The sequence below is a fragment of the Macaca mulatta genome, chromosome 4 (assembly GCF_049350105.2).
Source record: "Macaca mulatta isolate MMU2019108-1 chromosome 4, T2T-MMU8v2.0, whole genome shotgun sequence".
In the NCBI taxonomy this organism is placed as follows: Eukaryota; Metazoa; Chordata; class Mammalia; order Primates; family Cercopithecidae; genus Macaca; species Macaca mulatta.
This window is the reverse complement of record NC_133409.1, coordinates 120,116,054-120,133,522: the sequence shown is the minus strand read 5'-3', so window position 1 is coordinate 120,133,522 and position 17,469 is coordinate 120,116,054. Positions and strand designations below refer to the sequence as shown.

Here is a 17,469-nt window from a genome sequence, read left to right as displayed (position 1 = left end):
TTGTGGGTAAATATTAGGTGTATATATTTATGGGTTACCTGGGATATTTTGCTACAGGCATACAATGCATAGCAATCACCTCAGGGAAAATAGTGTATCCATGACTTCGAGCATTTATTCTTTCTTTGTGTTACAGATAATCCAATTATATTCTTTTAATTACTTAAAAATGTACGGTAAATTATTGTTGACTGTAGTCACCCTGTGGTTCTATCAGATACTAGATCTTATTAATTCTATCTAATTATATTTTTGTACCCATTAACTATCCTCACTTCCATCCACCTCACTATCCTTCCAAACCTCTGGTAACCATCATTCTACTCTCTATCTCTATGAGTTCCATTTTTTTTTTAATTCTAAGCTCTTACAAATATGTGAGAATATGTGAATTTATCTTTCTGTGCCTGGCTTCTTTCACTTAACATAATGACCTCTGGTTCCATCCATGTTGTTGCAAATGACGGGATCTCATTATACATACATATATATATATGTGTGTGTGTGTGTGTGTGTGTGTGTGTGTGTGTATTTAGTATTCCATTGGGTAAATATACCACATTTCCTTTACCCATTCATCTGTTGATGGACACTCAGGTTGCTTCAAAATATTGGCTATTGTGAATAGTGCTGAAGTAAACATGGGAGTGCAGACATCTCTTTAATACACTTACCCCCTTTCATTTGAGTATATACCTAGCAGTGAGATTGCAGGATCATATGGCAGTTCTATTTTTAATATTTTTGGGAACCTCCAAACTGTTTTCCACAGTGATTTGACTAATTTACATTCCCACCAACAGTGTACAAGGGTTCCCTTTTCTATACATTCTTGCTAGCATTTTTTATTGTCTGTCCTTTGCACTGGGATGAGATGACATCTCATTTTAGTTTCGGTTTGCATTTCTCTGATGATCAATAATATTGAGCACATTTTCATATGCCTGTTTGCTATTTGCATGTCTTCTTTTGAGAAACATCTATTTAGATCTTTTTCCCATTTCTAAAATTCATATTATTATTTTATTCCTGTAAAGTTATTTGAGCTCCTTTTGTATCCTCATTATTAATCCCTTGTCAGATAGATAGTCTGCAAATATGATCTCCCTTTCTGTGAGTTTTGTCTTTGTTGGTTGTTTCCTTTCCTCTACAGAAGCATTTTAACTTGGCGTGAGCTCATTTGTCTATTTTTGGTTTGATTACTGGTGCTTCTGGGGTTTTACTCAAGAAATCTTTGCCTAGTCCAATATGCTGGAGAGTTTCCCCAATGTTTTCTTTTAGTAGTTTCATAGTTTGAGGTCTTAGATGTAAGTCTTTAATCCATTTCGATTTGCTTTTTGTGTACCATGGGAGATATGGATTAGTTTCATTCTTCCCCCATCCAGATTTACAAAGCATTTCTCCAACATTCTCTAATATTTTTATACTTTCTGTTTTATATGTTAAAACTTTCATCTATTTCAGTGTAATCCAGAGAATGTTTAAAGGTATATACAAGTTGATTTTTTTTTTTCAGATGGCTATCCATTTGTTCCATGTTAATTATTAAATAGTGCCTACTTATTCTAATAATCTGAGGGGGCAGTTTTATTATATGTTATATATTTTTTAATGTCTTGGATTCATTTTGAGACTTTGTATTTTGTCATATTTGACTACCAATGCAGTGGTGCGATGCTTTTCATTAATGAAGCTATGTAATCGACTTTAATACATGGCAGAGCTCATTCTATACCCCACTTGTCCACACGATGTGCTTTTGCAGAGTACACTTGACTTTATTCGTCTTTATTTCCATGTGAACATTAAGAAATAAGATGTCAATTTCATAGGAAACAAAGATAACATCATTTTTTTGTTAAAATTTCAATAAACCTATAACATAATATGAAGAGTTGAAATCTTTAAAAGTTGTATCTCCAGTATAATAAAAGTTTTTTAGGGGGAAGGTTATTATTATTTTAAATTTACAGATGAAATTGTATGTATTTACCATATACAACATGATATTTTGAAGTATATATACATTGCAGAATGACCAAATCTAGCTAATTAACATATGCATTACCTCATATAGTTATCATGTTTGTGGTAAGAACACTTTTGAAATTATAAAACTCACTGGCAAAAGTAAACACATTGTAAAATTCAGAATATTCAAATACTGCATGGTAGTGTGTATATTACTAATATAATTAGTATGAAGGTTAAAAGAAAAAACTATTAAGAATAATAGTAGCTACAGCATAATATATCTTTAGGATTTTCTTTCAGATTATGTATGCATGCACCTATAGTACAGCAATATCAAAAGTTTTCTCCATGTAGAGGTTGCAAGTTTTTGTTAATTTTAGTACTATGCATTTAAACATTTTAATTCTTGTTTGTAAGAAATATTTTCTTCCTTATGATTTAATTAGCTTTGTTCTGTTTATGAAAGTTACTTATTTCTAACTAACGATTTAATTAAGAGAATTCTCTTTCAAAGCATGTAAAAATGCTTTAAAAACTTTCTATAAGTGATATGAATGAAAAGCACTAAACCACTCTTTTTAATACTCAGCTTTTTAAAAAATCTTCAATTAAAGATTAAAACCAAAAATTAAAACTAAAGTCCCTAAAATACTTAATATATATATAAATAGCAGACATTTGACAAAAGAAGACTTGAAGGTAGAACAATATACAAAGAAAAAATGGATTTTGATAAGGATTGCTTTGTTGGTATAGCACTTCCTATATTCACAAAAATTGCTTAAAATTTAAAAAGTAATGTATAATGCATAGATTATAATTAACATACTGGAAGGTCTTCTACAAGAAGATCCATTATTTTGTAAGGGAAATATAAAACTTTCAAAGTAAATTTTTTTTGCAATATCAACTTGCAAATGCAACAATTACTATTTGTTTAGAAAAAAGTTTACTAGTACATGTTAAGTGTTTTAACTCTGTATGTTTATCTTAGATAAGCACACTGAAATAAGGACATGCTTCAAGAAGAAAGAGATTTAAAAGAATTTCTGTCTTATTTTCTTTTTTTTAGCTAGAATTGTATCTTTTCTTAAGCATTATTCATATTGTCTTACTTCACTTCACAACTCTTTATCCACTCTGTCAGCAGCTCTTTTCCTCAAATCTAATAATACACATAATGAACATAGATGATGATTTCGAAAAGAAACAGTGCATGTCAGCTCTTTCTCAAGATGTGCACTGTCGACCAATTGTCCTTGAAGGGTCTTCTTCTAATTAATTACCATCCCTTCTCTGTAGAGCAATCATATTGGCAAGAATTGATTGGGCATGTAAGACACTTCGTTTAGTTGTTAGAGAAATCCCTTAATTAAAATAATTTTCCTGCTGGTAAAATTAATGCACCCCATGCAAACTCACCAGCATAATTTTAAAGTTCCTCTTCAATTATATTTTATATTTTATGAGAAAAAAAGTAAAAAAGATCTTAATGGCAATTACCAAAATAAACAAGATGGAATTTTGCAATACATAAAATGTATAATTCTATTTACATATTTATTTTCATTTATTTTAACTTCTATTTTGTTTTGAAAACTTGAGAAGTTTCACTGCTGAATCTTCATATTGAAATTCAAAATAAGTTTAAGTGTTTTACTTAAACATTCATTCAGCCTGTGCATTATCACACTGCTTCTTTTCCATTGGACAGCCCAACTCATTTAGATTCTCACATGTAGGGGTCGCAAAATTTTTATTTTTGATATAATTAGCTATATTCAGTAAGCTCTGTCCCGTAATTCAGGAAGAAATAATGATGAAATATGTATACATTGTTTTGAAGATAATTGCTATTTGCTAAGTTATCCATGAGTAATTTTAACTTTGTATTACAACACCCATTTTCTAAAACATACATTTGTTATTGTACTGCCATTAATAAAGTTGACTATATTTGCTCAAAGCTGATTTATCCATGAGCAATTTGACTTGCTATTATTCATTCCATTTTCCCTCAAAAATACTTTTGCTATTTCATCATTGTGAATATGTTCTCTGTCGCAATTTTTTGTTCTCAAAAGAAGTTTAATATTTAAAAATAACCAAACAGATGAAAGCATTATTCCTACTATGAGACAAAGGAAAATCAAGTTCAAAAATGGTGCAGGCACTGCAGTATGTGAACAAATTTGGTTGTAACAGTAGATAGCATTTCTCAATGTGCACATGAAAAGCATTTAGGGATCCTCAAAAAATACTCTGTGTCCATCTCACTACAATTCCAGTTTGATTGTTCTATAGTGGGAGTTCACCATTAGTATGTTTCAAAAGCTCCTCAGATGATTCTAATATGTGGTCAGGGTTTAAAAACAACTGAACTGACACAATCCCTAAATAGTCCTGAAGTTAATTCCTCTAACCTCAACTATTTTTATTTCTTTGTTTTGTCTCATTGTGTCATTTATAAAATAGTAACTATACATAACAGAGTCTCTGAAAGTTCCTTTTACCATCAACATAGTATTATCAACAATGCTTTGCTCTCTTCTACCACTTTTGGTCTTCAGTGTGATCTGATTAATGAACTGATAACTATTTCTGTCACTAAAGGTTGTTAACACTACAGTGTACTATTTTATGAGCATGGTGAAACAAATAATCGTGTTTTCTGTTTAAAAGGCTAATTGTTAGTTTACTTCAACACTGTTGTGTTGTAATGCAATGTTAGAAATTCAGCTGCTGTCGGTTAGCTGTTACTCGAAACATCAAACTATTAATTTGCTGGTTGTTTGTAAATTGAAGTGCCAAAATATCATTGCCAGAGGAAATATTCTTTAAAAGAATGAAAATATCATATAGTCTTAAGAATGTAAATCTAATTTGCATCACCTAAGTTAAATACTATTAAACATGTAATCAAAGAATGAAAATTATGTTCATCAAAAAAATTGAGATAGAAATTGAAATTCTATAAAACAAAAACATACATGTGAATATAAGTATTGAAATGATTTCATTTCAAGTATGTAAGACTTGAAGGTGTCCTGTTGACACCTTCACACTTGCTATTTCCAATTCATAAACAAGATCTTCCATTTATTTCAAGCTTCCAGCATTATGACTCACATTATTACTCCAACCAACTCCCTAGCTTTTTTTCTTCTCTTCCATGTATTTCTCTACTTGCTATAAAATTATCGAATGCGTCAAAAGCTATAGTAATTTTCTATTCCTTTTAGAATAGAAATCAAAATATTTAACCCAGCATTTTAGTTCTGGCTTTATTCCCTCCATGGAATTGTTATTAGTCTTTTCTCACAGCCCCAGACAGGGCTTCAAAGACGCCACTTCTTCTAATATAATGTCTTTACAAATACAATTCCCTCAACCTAGAATCCTCTCTTTTCCAGCTTCTCTGCCATGACATTATTCTCTATATCTCTCTTCAGGGGTCATTTTCTTAGGGAAACCTTTTCTGACAACGCAACTCAATCTCTCAATTGCCCAGTTTTTTGTTTTTTGTTTTTTGTTTTGTTTTGTTTTTTTTCCTAAACAGGCTTATTGCTTATAAGCATTCATGGAATGCTACTTGTTTTCTTAAGAGCATTTTGATTTTAAATAAAATAACATAGTTATCACTGTATTTGTCCACTAACCACTCCCTTCCAACAAATGGATTTATGAAAGTAGGAAATAGCTCTAGTTTACTTCACTATTATGGATCTTGCACCAAGTAGATTTCCTAGGATGTAGTTGGTGTTAAACACGTCAGTTAAAGGAATACATCGGAAAATAAGAGTATTTATTTTATTTTTATTTTATATTGTGTTTTGAGATATAAAATACCTTGTGTGTTTAGAAAGTGAATACTTGACTAGTAAATTTTGAAATAATTCAAGCAGATTTTTAAAAAATTACATAAATTTGTTACCTGTAAATCCCAATTGCCACACATATTCAAAATGAGCAGGACCTTTATCTTGGCAAATACCATGGAAGGTGATTCCATAGTAGCAGGGGTGTAGATGAATCAGGTGAACATTCTTCAAAAACCAAAATGGATTTTTTGTGCACCCTGGAATGCATACATACTACAAAAAGGAAACAAGGAAAAATGGTAAATACCTTTTTGAAATATTTCTCTCTCTCTCTCTCTCTCTCTCTCTCTCTATATATATATATATATATATATATATGACATAAACAGCTAATTTTCAAAGCCAGTGATTATAGAAAGCTTTCTGGGACACACTTTTTATACTTCTCTTTATTTCTTTATATTTTCTTTCTGTACCATCTTTTGTCATTCATTTTCAAAAGCCTATATGATAATCTTTTAGCTTTGACTCACTCACTCTCAATATACAACAGTCCCTAATCTTCTGTTTGATGGGCTATAATACATCTTTCCCCTCACAAATTAAAAATACCTATGATATAAATTAAGAGATACACCATTTAAAACACTTATAACTGTAGAATTAGCACAATAAAATGTCATGGTAGTGTTCAAATTAGACTTTTGCTATCATTTGAAAATAGTTTAAGATAATAATATGATTTGTTTATGTAATCTCCAGCATCTTCAAATACAAAAATCATATATAGTTATATCCACAACTGAACTAACTAAATGTAAACCATTTTAGGTCACATTGAGGTCAGCACTAAGTTTTAGTACATGTTACACTACTTAGGTATTAGGAAGACATCAACCAGCATGAAATCTAAGCCCTAGAGACAAACTAGGGCTATGCATTCTCTTTAGAGCATACCCCTCAATTATTTCTACTTCTCCACGTTTTTGATTAACAAATCTGTCTTGAATTAGGCAGAGAAAAGCACAGCTGAGACATGCAGTACAAGGAATCTAACAGTTCCATTAATGAAATTACTACACTAAGTAAGCATTGTTCTGTTTCAAGTCATGGTGGTCTACCTGGATTTGCAATCACAATTTCCTAATTGCACAACAACCCTAAAGTATGAGTCAACACTAAAGGTGAGGTAAAAAAAAAAAAAAAAAAAAAAAAAAAGCCAGGCGTGGTGCCTCATGCCTGTAATCCTAGCACACTTTGGGAGGCCGAGGCAGGTGGATTACCTGAGGTCAGGAATTCAAGACCAGCCTGGCCAACATGCTGAAACCCTGTCTCTACTAAAAATACAAAAAATTAGCCAGGTGCAGTGGCACGTGCCTGTAATGCCACCTGCTCTGACGTCTGAGGCAGGATAATCGCTTGAACCTGGGAGGCAGACATTGCATTAAGCTGAGATCACACCACTTCACTCCAGCCTGGGCTACAGAAAAAGACTTTGTCTCAAAAAAAAAAAAAAAAAAAGTAATAATTTAAAAAAATAATTATCATTTAGTAATATTAAATGACTACCAAAATAATACAATTGTATGATATATTTCCAAGCTGTGAGATGATCAAAAGCTTTAACCCATGACTTTTATACTGAGACATCAAATGTTGAACTCTACAAATGGCATTAACCGATCTTCACTGTCAGTGGAGATTGCCTTTATTGGATTTGGGTCCTCATTGTGATAGAAAATATGAAGGCCTAATGAATTCTGAATATATGACTGTACAAAATAAACTTAGCAGAATAGTACATTATTCATATTGATAGGATCCTATAGAGTCATTTCTTCACTTAAAACTTAACAAAACAGTAGACAGTTTTATCTCTCATCCCCCTCTCACCCTTCCCTCTGAGTCCCCTGCATATTGAGTACAGTGTACACTGCTTGGGTGACTGGTCTACCAAAACTAAGAAATCACCACTAAAGAACTTATTAATGTAACTAAAAGCCACCTGTACCCCAAAGAGTATTGAAATAAAAATTAAGAAATAATTTAAGAATATCCTCTTCTGGACATTGGCCTAGGAAGACAACTCATGATTGAGATCTCAGAGTACAAGAAACTAAAACAAAAATAAACAAATAGGACTTGATTAACCTAAAATGCTTCTGCACAGCAAAATAAATAATCAATAAAGTGAACAGACAACCTTCAGATTGGGAGAAAATATTTGCAAATTATGCATCCAACAGCAGACTAAAATCCAGAATTTACAAGGAATTCAAGCAACTCAACAACTTCAAAATACAACCAAATAACCCAATTAAAAAGTGGACAAACAACATGAATAGGCATTTTTCAAAAAAGACATACAAATAGCCAGCCGACGTATGAAAAAATGCTCAACATCACAAATCATCAGAGACATGCAAATTAAAACCACAATGGGGCATCATCTTATACCAATCAGAGTGGTCATTATTAAAAAGTCAAAAAAAAAAATAGATGTTGGTGAAGATGCAGAGAAATGGAATGCTCATGCACTCCATTGATGGGAATGTAAATTAGTACAACTGCTATGGAAAATAGTATGGAAATTTTTCAGAGAACTAAAAACAGAACTGTGATTTGAACCAGCAATCGCACTGCTGGATATCTACCCAAAGGAAAAGAAATCATTATATAAAAAAGATACCAGCACAAGTATGTTTATTGATTCATTATTCATGATAACAAAAATGTGGAATCAACCTAAGTGTCCACCAATTGATGACTGGATAAAGAAAATTATTTATACACACATACACATACATATACATACACACAATGGAATACTATTTAGCAATAACAAGGAATAAAATCATGTCTTCTATGGCAAAAAAATTAACAAACAGCAACAACAAAAACTAAATTTGAATTAAGCCCTGTCTAAGTTGTTATGTTTTGTCTGAAATTGCTTTTGTTCTTGTTTGTTTGTTTTTTAAACTAAGAATACCAGAAGAAGCAGGATCAAAGATATGAATCCCTGTTTCTGCCACTCAGGAGTTAAGGAATCATTAAAAAATGAGACATTAAATATTCTGTAATAACCTTGAGAGAGAAGGGCCGTTAAGGAGCAATGACAGATGCCAGGAAAAACGACAAAAATAATATGAATCCCTGCTCACAGGGGTGCTGTGGTATTCTTCCTACTACTTTAACCTGAAGACCACATTTGACTTCTGACTTTGCTTAATGAAAAAACAAAGTCACCGAGGATATATTTCAAGGCGTGTCTGAACAACGTATCTGTCCTTATACCCTTCTATACTGAATAAGGACACTATGAAGATATTATAACTTTAGATAAAGTTTGGATTTAGAGGGAGTTATTTGTGATTGCAGCTCTTAATACCTTTTAAAACTTATTGCAACACCAGGACATTATCCTCTAACATAACAACCTTAATGTTAAGAGCAGTTAATTTAAAAGAGCAATTTATTTAAGCCATATGTAGAGGTGAGGAATATTGTCATATAGGTCTATCTCTGATTCCAACCTCTCATTTATACCTTGTGTGTTCATGTGAGGATGCAGATACACACACACACACACACACACACACACACATTTCACAGCACCAACATGAAAATAGATATAGAATATAACTTTTAAAGCAAGTTAATATAAGTAAAGTATGATGGTGAGAAGGAAGAGTGGAGGCACTTTTTGTGTAAAACATTTAACTTAACAGTCTTTTGGAGGAATTAGATGCATCACTGCTGTATTACAACTGAGCCGTTAATCTTGAAGCTTCATCAGTATTAACTTTGTTCACTTTCATCATGTTGCTGAGACGCTCATCATTTCTGCAGAGGTTCGAGAGAAAGGCCTTTTGAGCAGTGTACAAGTTCTTTTTTTTTTTTTTTTTTGAGACGGAGTCTCACGCTGTTGCCCAGGCTGGAGTGCAGTGGCGCGATCTCGGCTCACTGCAAGCTCCGCCTCCTGGGTTCACGCCATTCTCCTGCCTCAGCCTCCTGAGTAGCTAGGACTACAGGCGCCCGCCACCGCGCCCGGCTAATTTTTTGTATTTTTAGTAGAGACGGGGTTTCACTGTGGTCTCGATCTCCTGACCTTGTGATCCGCCCGCCTTGGCCTCCCAAAGTGCTGGGATTACAGGCTTGAGCCACCGCGCCCGGCCACAAGTTCTTTTTGTATATTTACAAAAGCTTTATTCACTTTCTTACCTTCTAAATCATGCATAATATTTATCTTCTTAAGGTTAGTGGTAACTAGTGTTGCTTTGTTTTTAGTCTTCAAGTGTTTTTTGGCTTGCTATGTGAAATACATTCCTGGCCTTTGCCCTCTCAATTTGTTCTTGTCCATTGTCTATAATACGCATGTGCAGCTTCTTAAGCTTCAAGTGATGCCATCTATTGAGTGAATAAACTAAATGTTTGTCTTTAAACTGCTCTGACCTTTCTAGAAGCCAAGGGAAAAGGGGAAACATTAAAATATACCACAGCTGTTTTTATTGATTAATTTTATACTGGTAGATCCATTTTGGTTTACTGGATGAACCAGATTTCCAGTTGATATTCCTAAGGGACAACTGTTGTATGATGGAGAATATTAAACAAATGACAATACTTTGGTAATATTGTTATGAAAAAATATTTATTATATTGACCAGGGGTCTACAAAGTATTTTCTTAAGTTCTATGTTATACAAGTAAGATGAGTTTTAAGTAAATCAACTTCCTTTTTTTGATTATGAATTTCAAAAATGCTGCTAATAAAAGAAATTATTTCAACTCCACAGTGAAATGCTCATTGCCTGCTAAAACACTATTTTTTTTTTAGTTTTTGTAAACCTAAATAAAAAGACAATTAAGTGAGGCAAACGTTATTTGTGTGACCAGATAGGTGTCTTTGTGGAATTCAGTTATTTTAATGTGACCTCTCTTTCAGAATGAAGTTAATTTTCAGTAGAATGACGGCCTTCTCTGTTGTTAAGATATCTTAAGTTTCACAGTGACCTCAGGTAATATGGTAATATTAACTTTTCTCATCAATCTTATTTAGAACCAAAGAGATTAAAAAGAAGTTAGTTTACATGGAAGTGTTCACTTAGTTTGATTTTTCAATTTATTTCAATTAATACTTGAAATTGATGCTTTAAAATAATCCTTATTTTAAATACTATCTTCAATTTAATTTGTGGATTAGGTGAAAAACATTTAACAGAAAATTTTCTGTAGTCTGGGAATATATCTCGAAATTTATACATTTCAAACTTTACCTCTGAAATAGAAGTAGGATTATCTTCATTTAAATAATTTCACTTATTATGGTATGGTGAATTTAAGGTGATCAACTTAACTGTTTGCCAGGGACTTTCCTTTTTTAAAAGCTAAAAGTCTTGTGTCTACTAAATTACTCAGTCCTAGGGAAATTAGAATGGTTACATTTCCTAAGTGTAGATTATACACTCAAAGCTTTATTTCTGAAATTAAGGAGGATGAGGAGCAGAGCTGTATTTGACATGCCACGAGAGAGGGAAATGATCCTCTGTTGCTGTAGGTTTCTAAACTCTGTGTGTGTGTGTGTGTGTGTGTGTGTGTGTGTTGGGGGAGGGGGGATTTAGTTACCATAGCATAACCCAACCTAACACGCTTATCAGAAGTTTCCTCCACCTATAGGTGAGACTAAACTCATTATCAAATGTATTAAATTAGACCTTATACTACAAAATGTATAGCTCATATTTATTTCTATAAGAAAATAAAAATTACATTAATTGCAGTAAACAATAGGTGTTTATAAGTTGCTAATAAAAATATACATGAAAAATAGCAATGTGTCTTAGAAAACAGTTGTGTGTATCTTTCTGAGAAAAAAATTAGGAGTAGAATACAATAAAATGCATTTTTTTTTATTATAAAAGTACTAGATTCTCTTTTCTGTAATTTGGCTCATTAAAAGGGAAAAAGGTCACTTATGATTTCATTTTCCAAACAGCTATAGTCAATATTTTGAGGTACTTTCTTCTAGTTTTCTTTCTTATGAGTGATTTTTCCACACAGATATAATCATACTAACATGCACACACTTGTGCAATCTTTCTTTCATTTATGTCATCTAGGCATTTTTAATTCTAATAAAAACATAAGATTGTATTGTAAAAAAAAGAAAATAGCAATGTGTTAATCTATCCTGTACTTGACAGCCCACTGGATGTATAAAAATTGAAAAGAGGAATCAATTCAGCATTTCCTCTATTTCTTCTGCTACTGAGTAGGGTGACAAGTGTTGGGAATACACAAGCATGCCTTTGGAAGCAAACATCTATCTTACTGTTGACAGTGAACTAATTAACTGGTACATATTAGACAACTAAACTTGAACTGACTTTGAACCTCAATGAGCTTGTGAGAGGAGTAATTTTGGTAAGTAAACAGTGAAATTAAGACAAAGATAAAATAGTTTCACAATGACAGTAAAAAGAAACAAGAGAATCAAGAAAATTGTCTGTAAAAAGTAATCTATTTATTATATCTCATGTCACATCAGAAATAAGCAAATTTTGCAGTATCAAAGTTTTCTGCTTTTTATTTGATTGACACAAAATACATATTCATAACAATTTTATAACCTTAACTAACTGATTGATCATTTTATATGCCAAATATATTCAATGTTGCTTTCCTTAAGGCTTTTCTATTTCATAAAGGAAAACTGATTTTGATTGCTAGTATGAAGAGGATTTTAAAACAACTCTAGATGCTGATTTCTTATTTCAGCAGCAACCTTTCTTAGGAAAGATAATGATTTCCATTAGAAATCCTACTTTTCTGTAGGTTGCCTGTTCACTCTGATGGTAGTTTCTTTTGCTGTGCAGAAGCTCTTTAATTTAATGAGACCCCATTTGTCAATTTTGGCTTTTGCTGCCATTGCTTTTGGTGTTTTAGACATGAAGTCTTTGCCCATGCCTATGTCCTGAATGGTACTACCTAGGTTTTCCTCTAGGATTTTTTATGGTATTAGGTCTAACATTTAAGTCTCTAATCCATCTTGAATTAATTTTCGTATAAGGAGTAAGGAAAGGATCCAGTTTCAGCTTTCTACTTATGGCTAGCCAATTTTCCCAGCACCATTTATTAAATAGGGAATCCTTTCCCCATTTCTTGTTTCTCTCAGGTTTGTCAAAGATCAGATGGCTGTAGATGTGTGGTATTATTTCTGAGGACTCTGTTCTGTTCCATTGGTCTATATCTCTGTTTTGGTACCAGTACCATGCTGTTTTGGTTACTGTAGCCTTGTAGTATAGTTTGAAGTCAGGTAGCGTGATGCCTCCAGCTTTGTTCTTTTGACTTAGGATTGTCTTGGAGATGCGGGCTCTTTTTTGGTTCCATATGAACTTTAAAGCAGTTTTTTCCAATTCTGTGAAGAAACTCATTGGTAGCTTGATGGGGATGGCATTGAATCTATAAATTGCCTTGGGCAGTATGGCCATTTTCACGATATTGATTCTTCCTATCCACGAGCATGGTATGTTCTTCCATTTGTTTGTGTCCTCTTTTATTTCACTGAGCAGTGGTTTGTAGTTCTCCTTGAAGAGGTCCTTTACATCCCTTGTAAGTTGGATTCCTAGGTATTTTATTCTCTTTGAAGCAATTGTGAATGGAAGTTCATTCATGATTTGGCTCTCTGTTTGTCTGTTACTGGTGTATAAGAATGCTTGTGATTTTTGCACATTAATTTTGTATCCTGAGACTTTGCTGAAGTTGCTTATCAGCTTAAGGAGATTTTGGGCTGAGACAATGGGGTTTTAAAATTTTTGCAATCTACTCATCTGACAAAGGGCTAATATCCAGAACCTACAAAGAACTCAAACAAATTTACAAGAAAAAAAAAAACAACCCCATCAAAAAGTGGGCAAAGGATATGAACAGACATTTCTCAAAAGAAGACATTCATACAGCCAACAGACACATGAAAAAATGCTCATCATCACTGGCCATCAGAGAAATGCAAATCAAAACCACAATGAGATACCATCTCACACCAGTTAGAATGGCGATCATTAAAAAGTCAGGAAACAACAGGTGCTGGAGAGGATGTGGAGAAATAGGAACGCTTTTACACTGTTGGTGGGATTGTAAACTAGTTTAACCATTATGGAAAACAGTATGGCGATTCCCCAAGGATCTAGAACTAGATGTACCATATGACCCAGCCATCCCATTACTGGGTATATACCCAAAGGATTATAAATTATGCTGCTATAAAGACACATGCACACGTATGTTTATTGCAGCACTATTCACAATAGCAAAGACTTGGAATCAACCCAAATGTCCATCAGTGACAGATTGGATTAAGAAAATGTGGCACATATACACCATGGAATACTATGCAGCCATCAAAAAGGATGAGTTTGCGTCCTTTGTAGGGACATGGATGCAGCTGGAAACCATCATTCTTAGCAAACTATCACAAGAACAGAAAACCAAACACCGCATGTTCTCACTCATAGGTGGGAACTGAACAATGAGATCACTTGGACTCGGGAAGGGGAACATCACACACAGGGGCCTATCATGGGGAGGGGGGAGGGGGGAGGGATTGCATTGGGAGTTATACCTGATGTAAATGATGAGTTGATGGGTGCAGCACACCAACATGGCACAAGTATACATATGTAACAAACCTGCACGTTATGCACATGTACCCTACAACTTAAAGTATAATAATAATAAATAAATTAAAAAAAAAAAAGAAATCCTACTTTTCATTATGTATTAAGCATTGTAAACTTCTCTTTCTTAAAGAAACTGTATCATGAAATTATGGCATATACCTATTATTACAGCATCTGGATTTCCTGGTGATTCTATTTATATTTATTTAAAGCATTTGTTAGTTTTTAAAAACTATACAGAAAAATGAAAATAAATTCCTGTATATACTCAGATATTAGTAGTGGGAAAACCTCACCTCTCTCTCTTTCTTTTTTTTCTTACTATTTGTATGTGTGGCCATTTTACCATGTATGTGAATTCACTGTTGTTCAAATGGGTTCAAAAGCATTATCTCATTCTATTCATTTCATTGTTTTTTTAATAGCCTGGAAAGAATATTTGTATATTCACTTCTATACTTCAGATAAGGAAATAAAAAGTATAGATTTCTTTTCAGCTCACACACCTCAATTCTCACAGGTCTAAGACATAAAACCTTTATACTCAGGTTTCAAATCTCATCAATTATTACTTTATTTTTAAATTTATTCCCTATTCCCCAATAAAAATATTTTCAATGGAAGTTTTAATTGACACACAGAAACTATTATCATTAAAAATTTGAAGCATATAACCTTATAATTCTGAGGTTTTATTGTTTTAATGACACCACCTTCTTGCTTTGGCATCACTTATTCACTTATCCGTCTGAAGTACTAATACATTATTAACAGCTTATTTCTAAAATATTGTATTCAACCCAGTCGAAAGAAATGTAATGATCTTTTAAAAAGCAATGATAAATTTACATAAATTAATGTTCAATTTTCACTCATAGTCAAACACTTCTATGGAAAATTAATAAAGTAAAATCAATAGCAAATATATTATTTAAATTAATAACTATAATGTTTTATTAATATAACTATATATTAATAAAAATAATGCTAAAAATAGCATTATTTTTCCTCTAGCTCTTCTGAGTAGCACCTAAATTTAGGAACTGTACCAAAAAATGTAAAATAATACAAAATAAAAAACAAAGCTGGCCTATTTTGGCTCTCTGGGGATCAAGGGAAATATGATTTTAACAGATAATTCTCAAGCAGTTTGGGAAATTATATGAGATCATTTTTTGGTCTCCTGTTATTATTTTAACATTTTTCCATAAATCACAGTAGTTGCTGACAATTCCATGACCATACCATATTCTAGAGAAATGTGAAAATCCAACAAATATTCTCTGAAATACAACTCTTCTCCAGCTGTTATGCTAAAAAGAAACACAAAATTTAATGACAGCATCCTTGATCTCACTGAGCTCACAGTCTAATGTGTGTTTACAGTCATTCCAAGAAGTCCCATCTAGTGTAGTCAGTGCTGTGTAAAAGACAGTATTCCAAACAATGGGAATAGAAAGGAAGAAGCAGTTGACATAATCACAAATGTTATGAGGTAGTTTCATTCTGGATGAAGGCATGTATTGGGCTATACATGAAATAGGAAAGGCATTCTTTTCCATATTTCCATCTATATTTCTACATATAGAATTGTGACTGGAGTTCAAGGAATGGTAGGTGACCATAAATTATTGAATATGTGTCCTTTTACCAAAGACACTATAATTAACTAATTTCTAAATTTCCTTTAGAAATATTAATATATGGATACGTGAGTGATCAATGTAATTTAATGACTTGTGAGGTGACTGACAGGAATTTCTTTCTTTCTTTTTTCTTTCCTTTGTTCCTTCCTTTGTTCGTTCGTTCTAATTTTTTTTTTTTTTTTTTTTTTTTTTTTTTTTTTTTTTTTTTTTAAGACAAGGTCTGTCTCTCTTCCCATCGCCCAGGCTGGAATGCAGTAGTGCTATATCTGCCCACTGCAACAACCTCTGTCTCCTGGGCTCAAGCCTCTTATTTTCTAATTATGAGAAAATGACTCAAGAAATTGAGCAAATATTGGAATGTTTCATGACTGTGAAGAAATGTACACTATTCAAAAACATATATGAGTAACTATTATTCACAATCTGTAGTATCCCATCAAAGTTCACAACAGCTAATGGCCAGAGAACCTGCTCTTCCCCTATTTTCATTTATTTCCTTTTAAAGATTTCTTTGATTTTCAAAAGTATTACTACAAGAACAAAAATGTGGCTAATTCATCACCAAGTATTTAATTTTCTTGTTTTAAGACATGATAATCACTATTATTCAAGATCACTTCTTTATTCAAAATGTATTTATTGTGAGTATGCTCTGGGGAGTTATTAATCACATATGGCACAAAGAAAGCAAAAGAACAAAATTGTCCCAGTTCTCTTAGATATAACTTTAAAATGAACACAAATAAACAATGAAAATCTCACAATTCCTAAAGGCAATACATTCTAGGACATCATTAATCCAAGACGCTGAAAGTTGAGTGTGTCATTTAAACACGCCTAGATATATTTTACTATTTGGGAGTAAAGTAAAATTGACATATATGTATTTATGTGCATGTGTATATATGCGTATGTGTGTTTGTATAAATGTATATACACAGGCATATACATTACATATATACATATATGTATGTATACACATGATACGTTATTATATATACACATATATGTATGTGTACACTTATATGTATGCCTATATATGTAATGTATGTGCATGTGTTTATATGTAATTTTTTTTTACAGGTGCTTAAAGTATTTTCTTCTTAGGAGACAGTTTCTTCCCCTTCCTAAATATATACATTTTATTTAAAAATTTCTATATTAGTATTTTATATCACTGTAGACAAAGTGTAATATTCTCCAGTGCTATATTGTTCTCTGGTTCTGATGTATTTATTTTTTCTCAAGGGCTTTCATTTTTAAACTTTATAAATACAGTGTCTCTTACTAAACTCTTATCATTACTTTAAATTCAAAAAAAGAAAAGCTATGGGAAATCTTTAGAGTGAA

The 17,469-nt window shown here is 32.4% G+C and overlaps 1 protein-coding gene across 3 annotated transcripts in view; it reads right to left on the bottom strand.

The window, feature by feature from the left end:
* EYS (EGF-like photoreceptor maintenance factor) overlaps positions 1-17,469 on the bottom strand; it is a 1,786,799-nt gene that overhangs the window by 1,637,966 nt on the left and 131,364 nt on the right. For all 3 annotated transcript variants that reach the window (XM_078001263.1, XM_078001264.1, XM_078001265.1), the window contains exon 6: positions 5,909-6,068. In XM_078001263.1, coding sequence (XP_077857389.1) covers positions 5,909-6,068 — 160 coding nt within the window. The remainder of the gene's footprint in view (positions 1-5,908; positions 6,069-17,469) is intronic.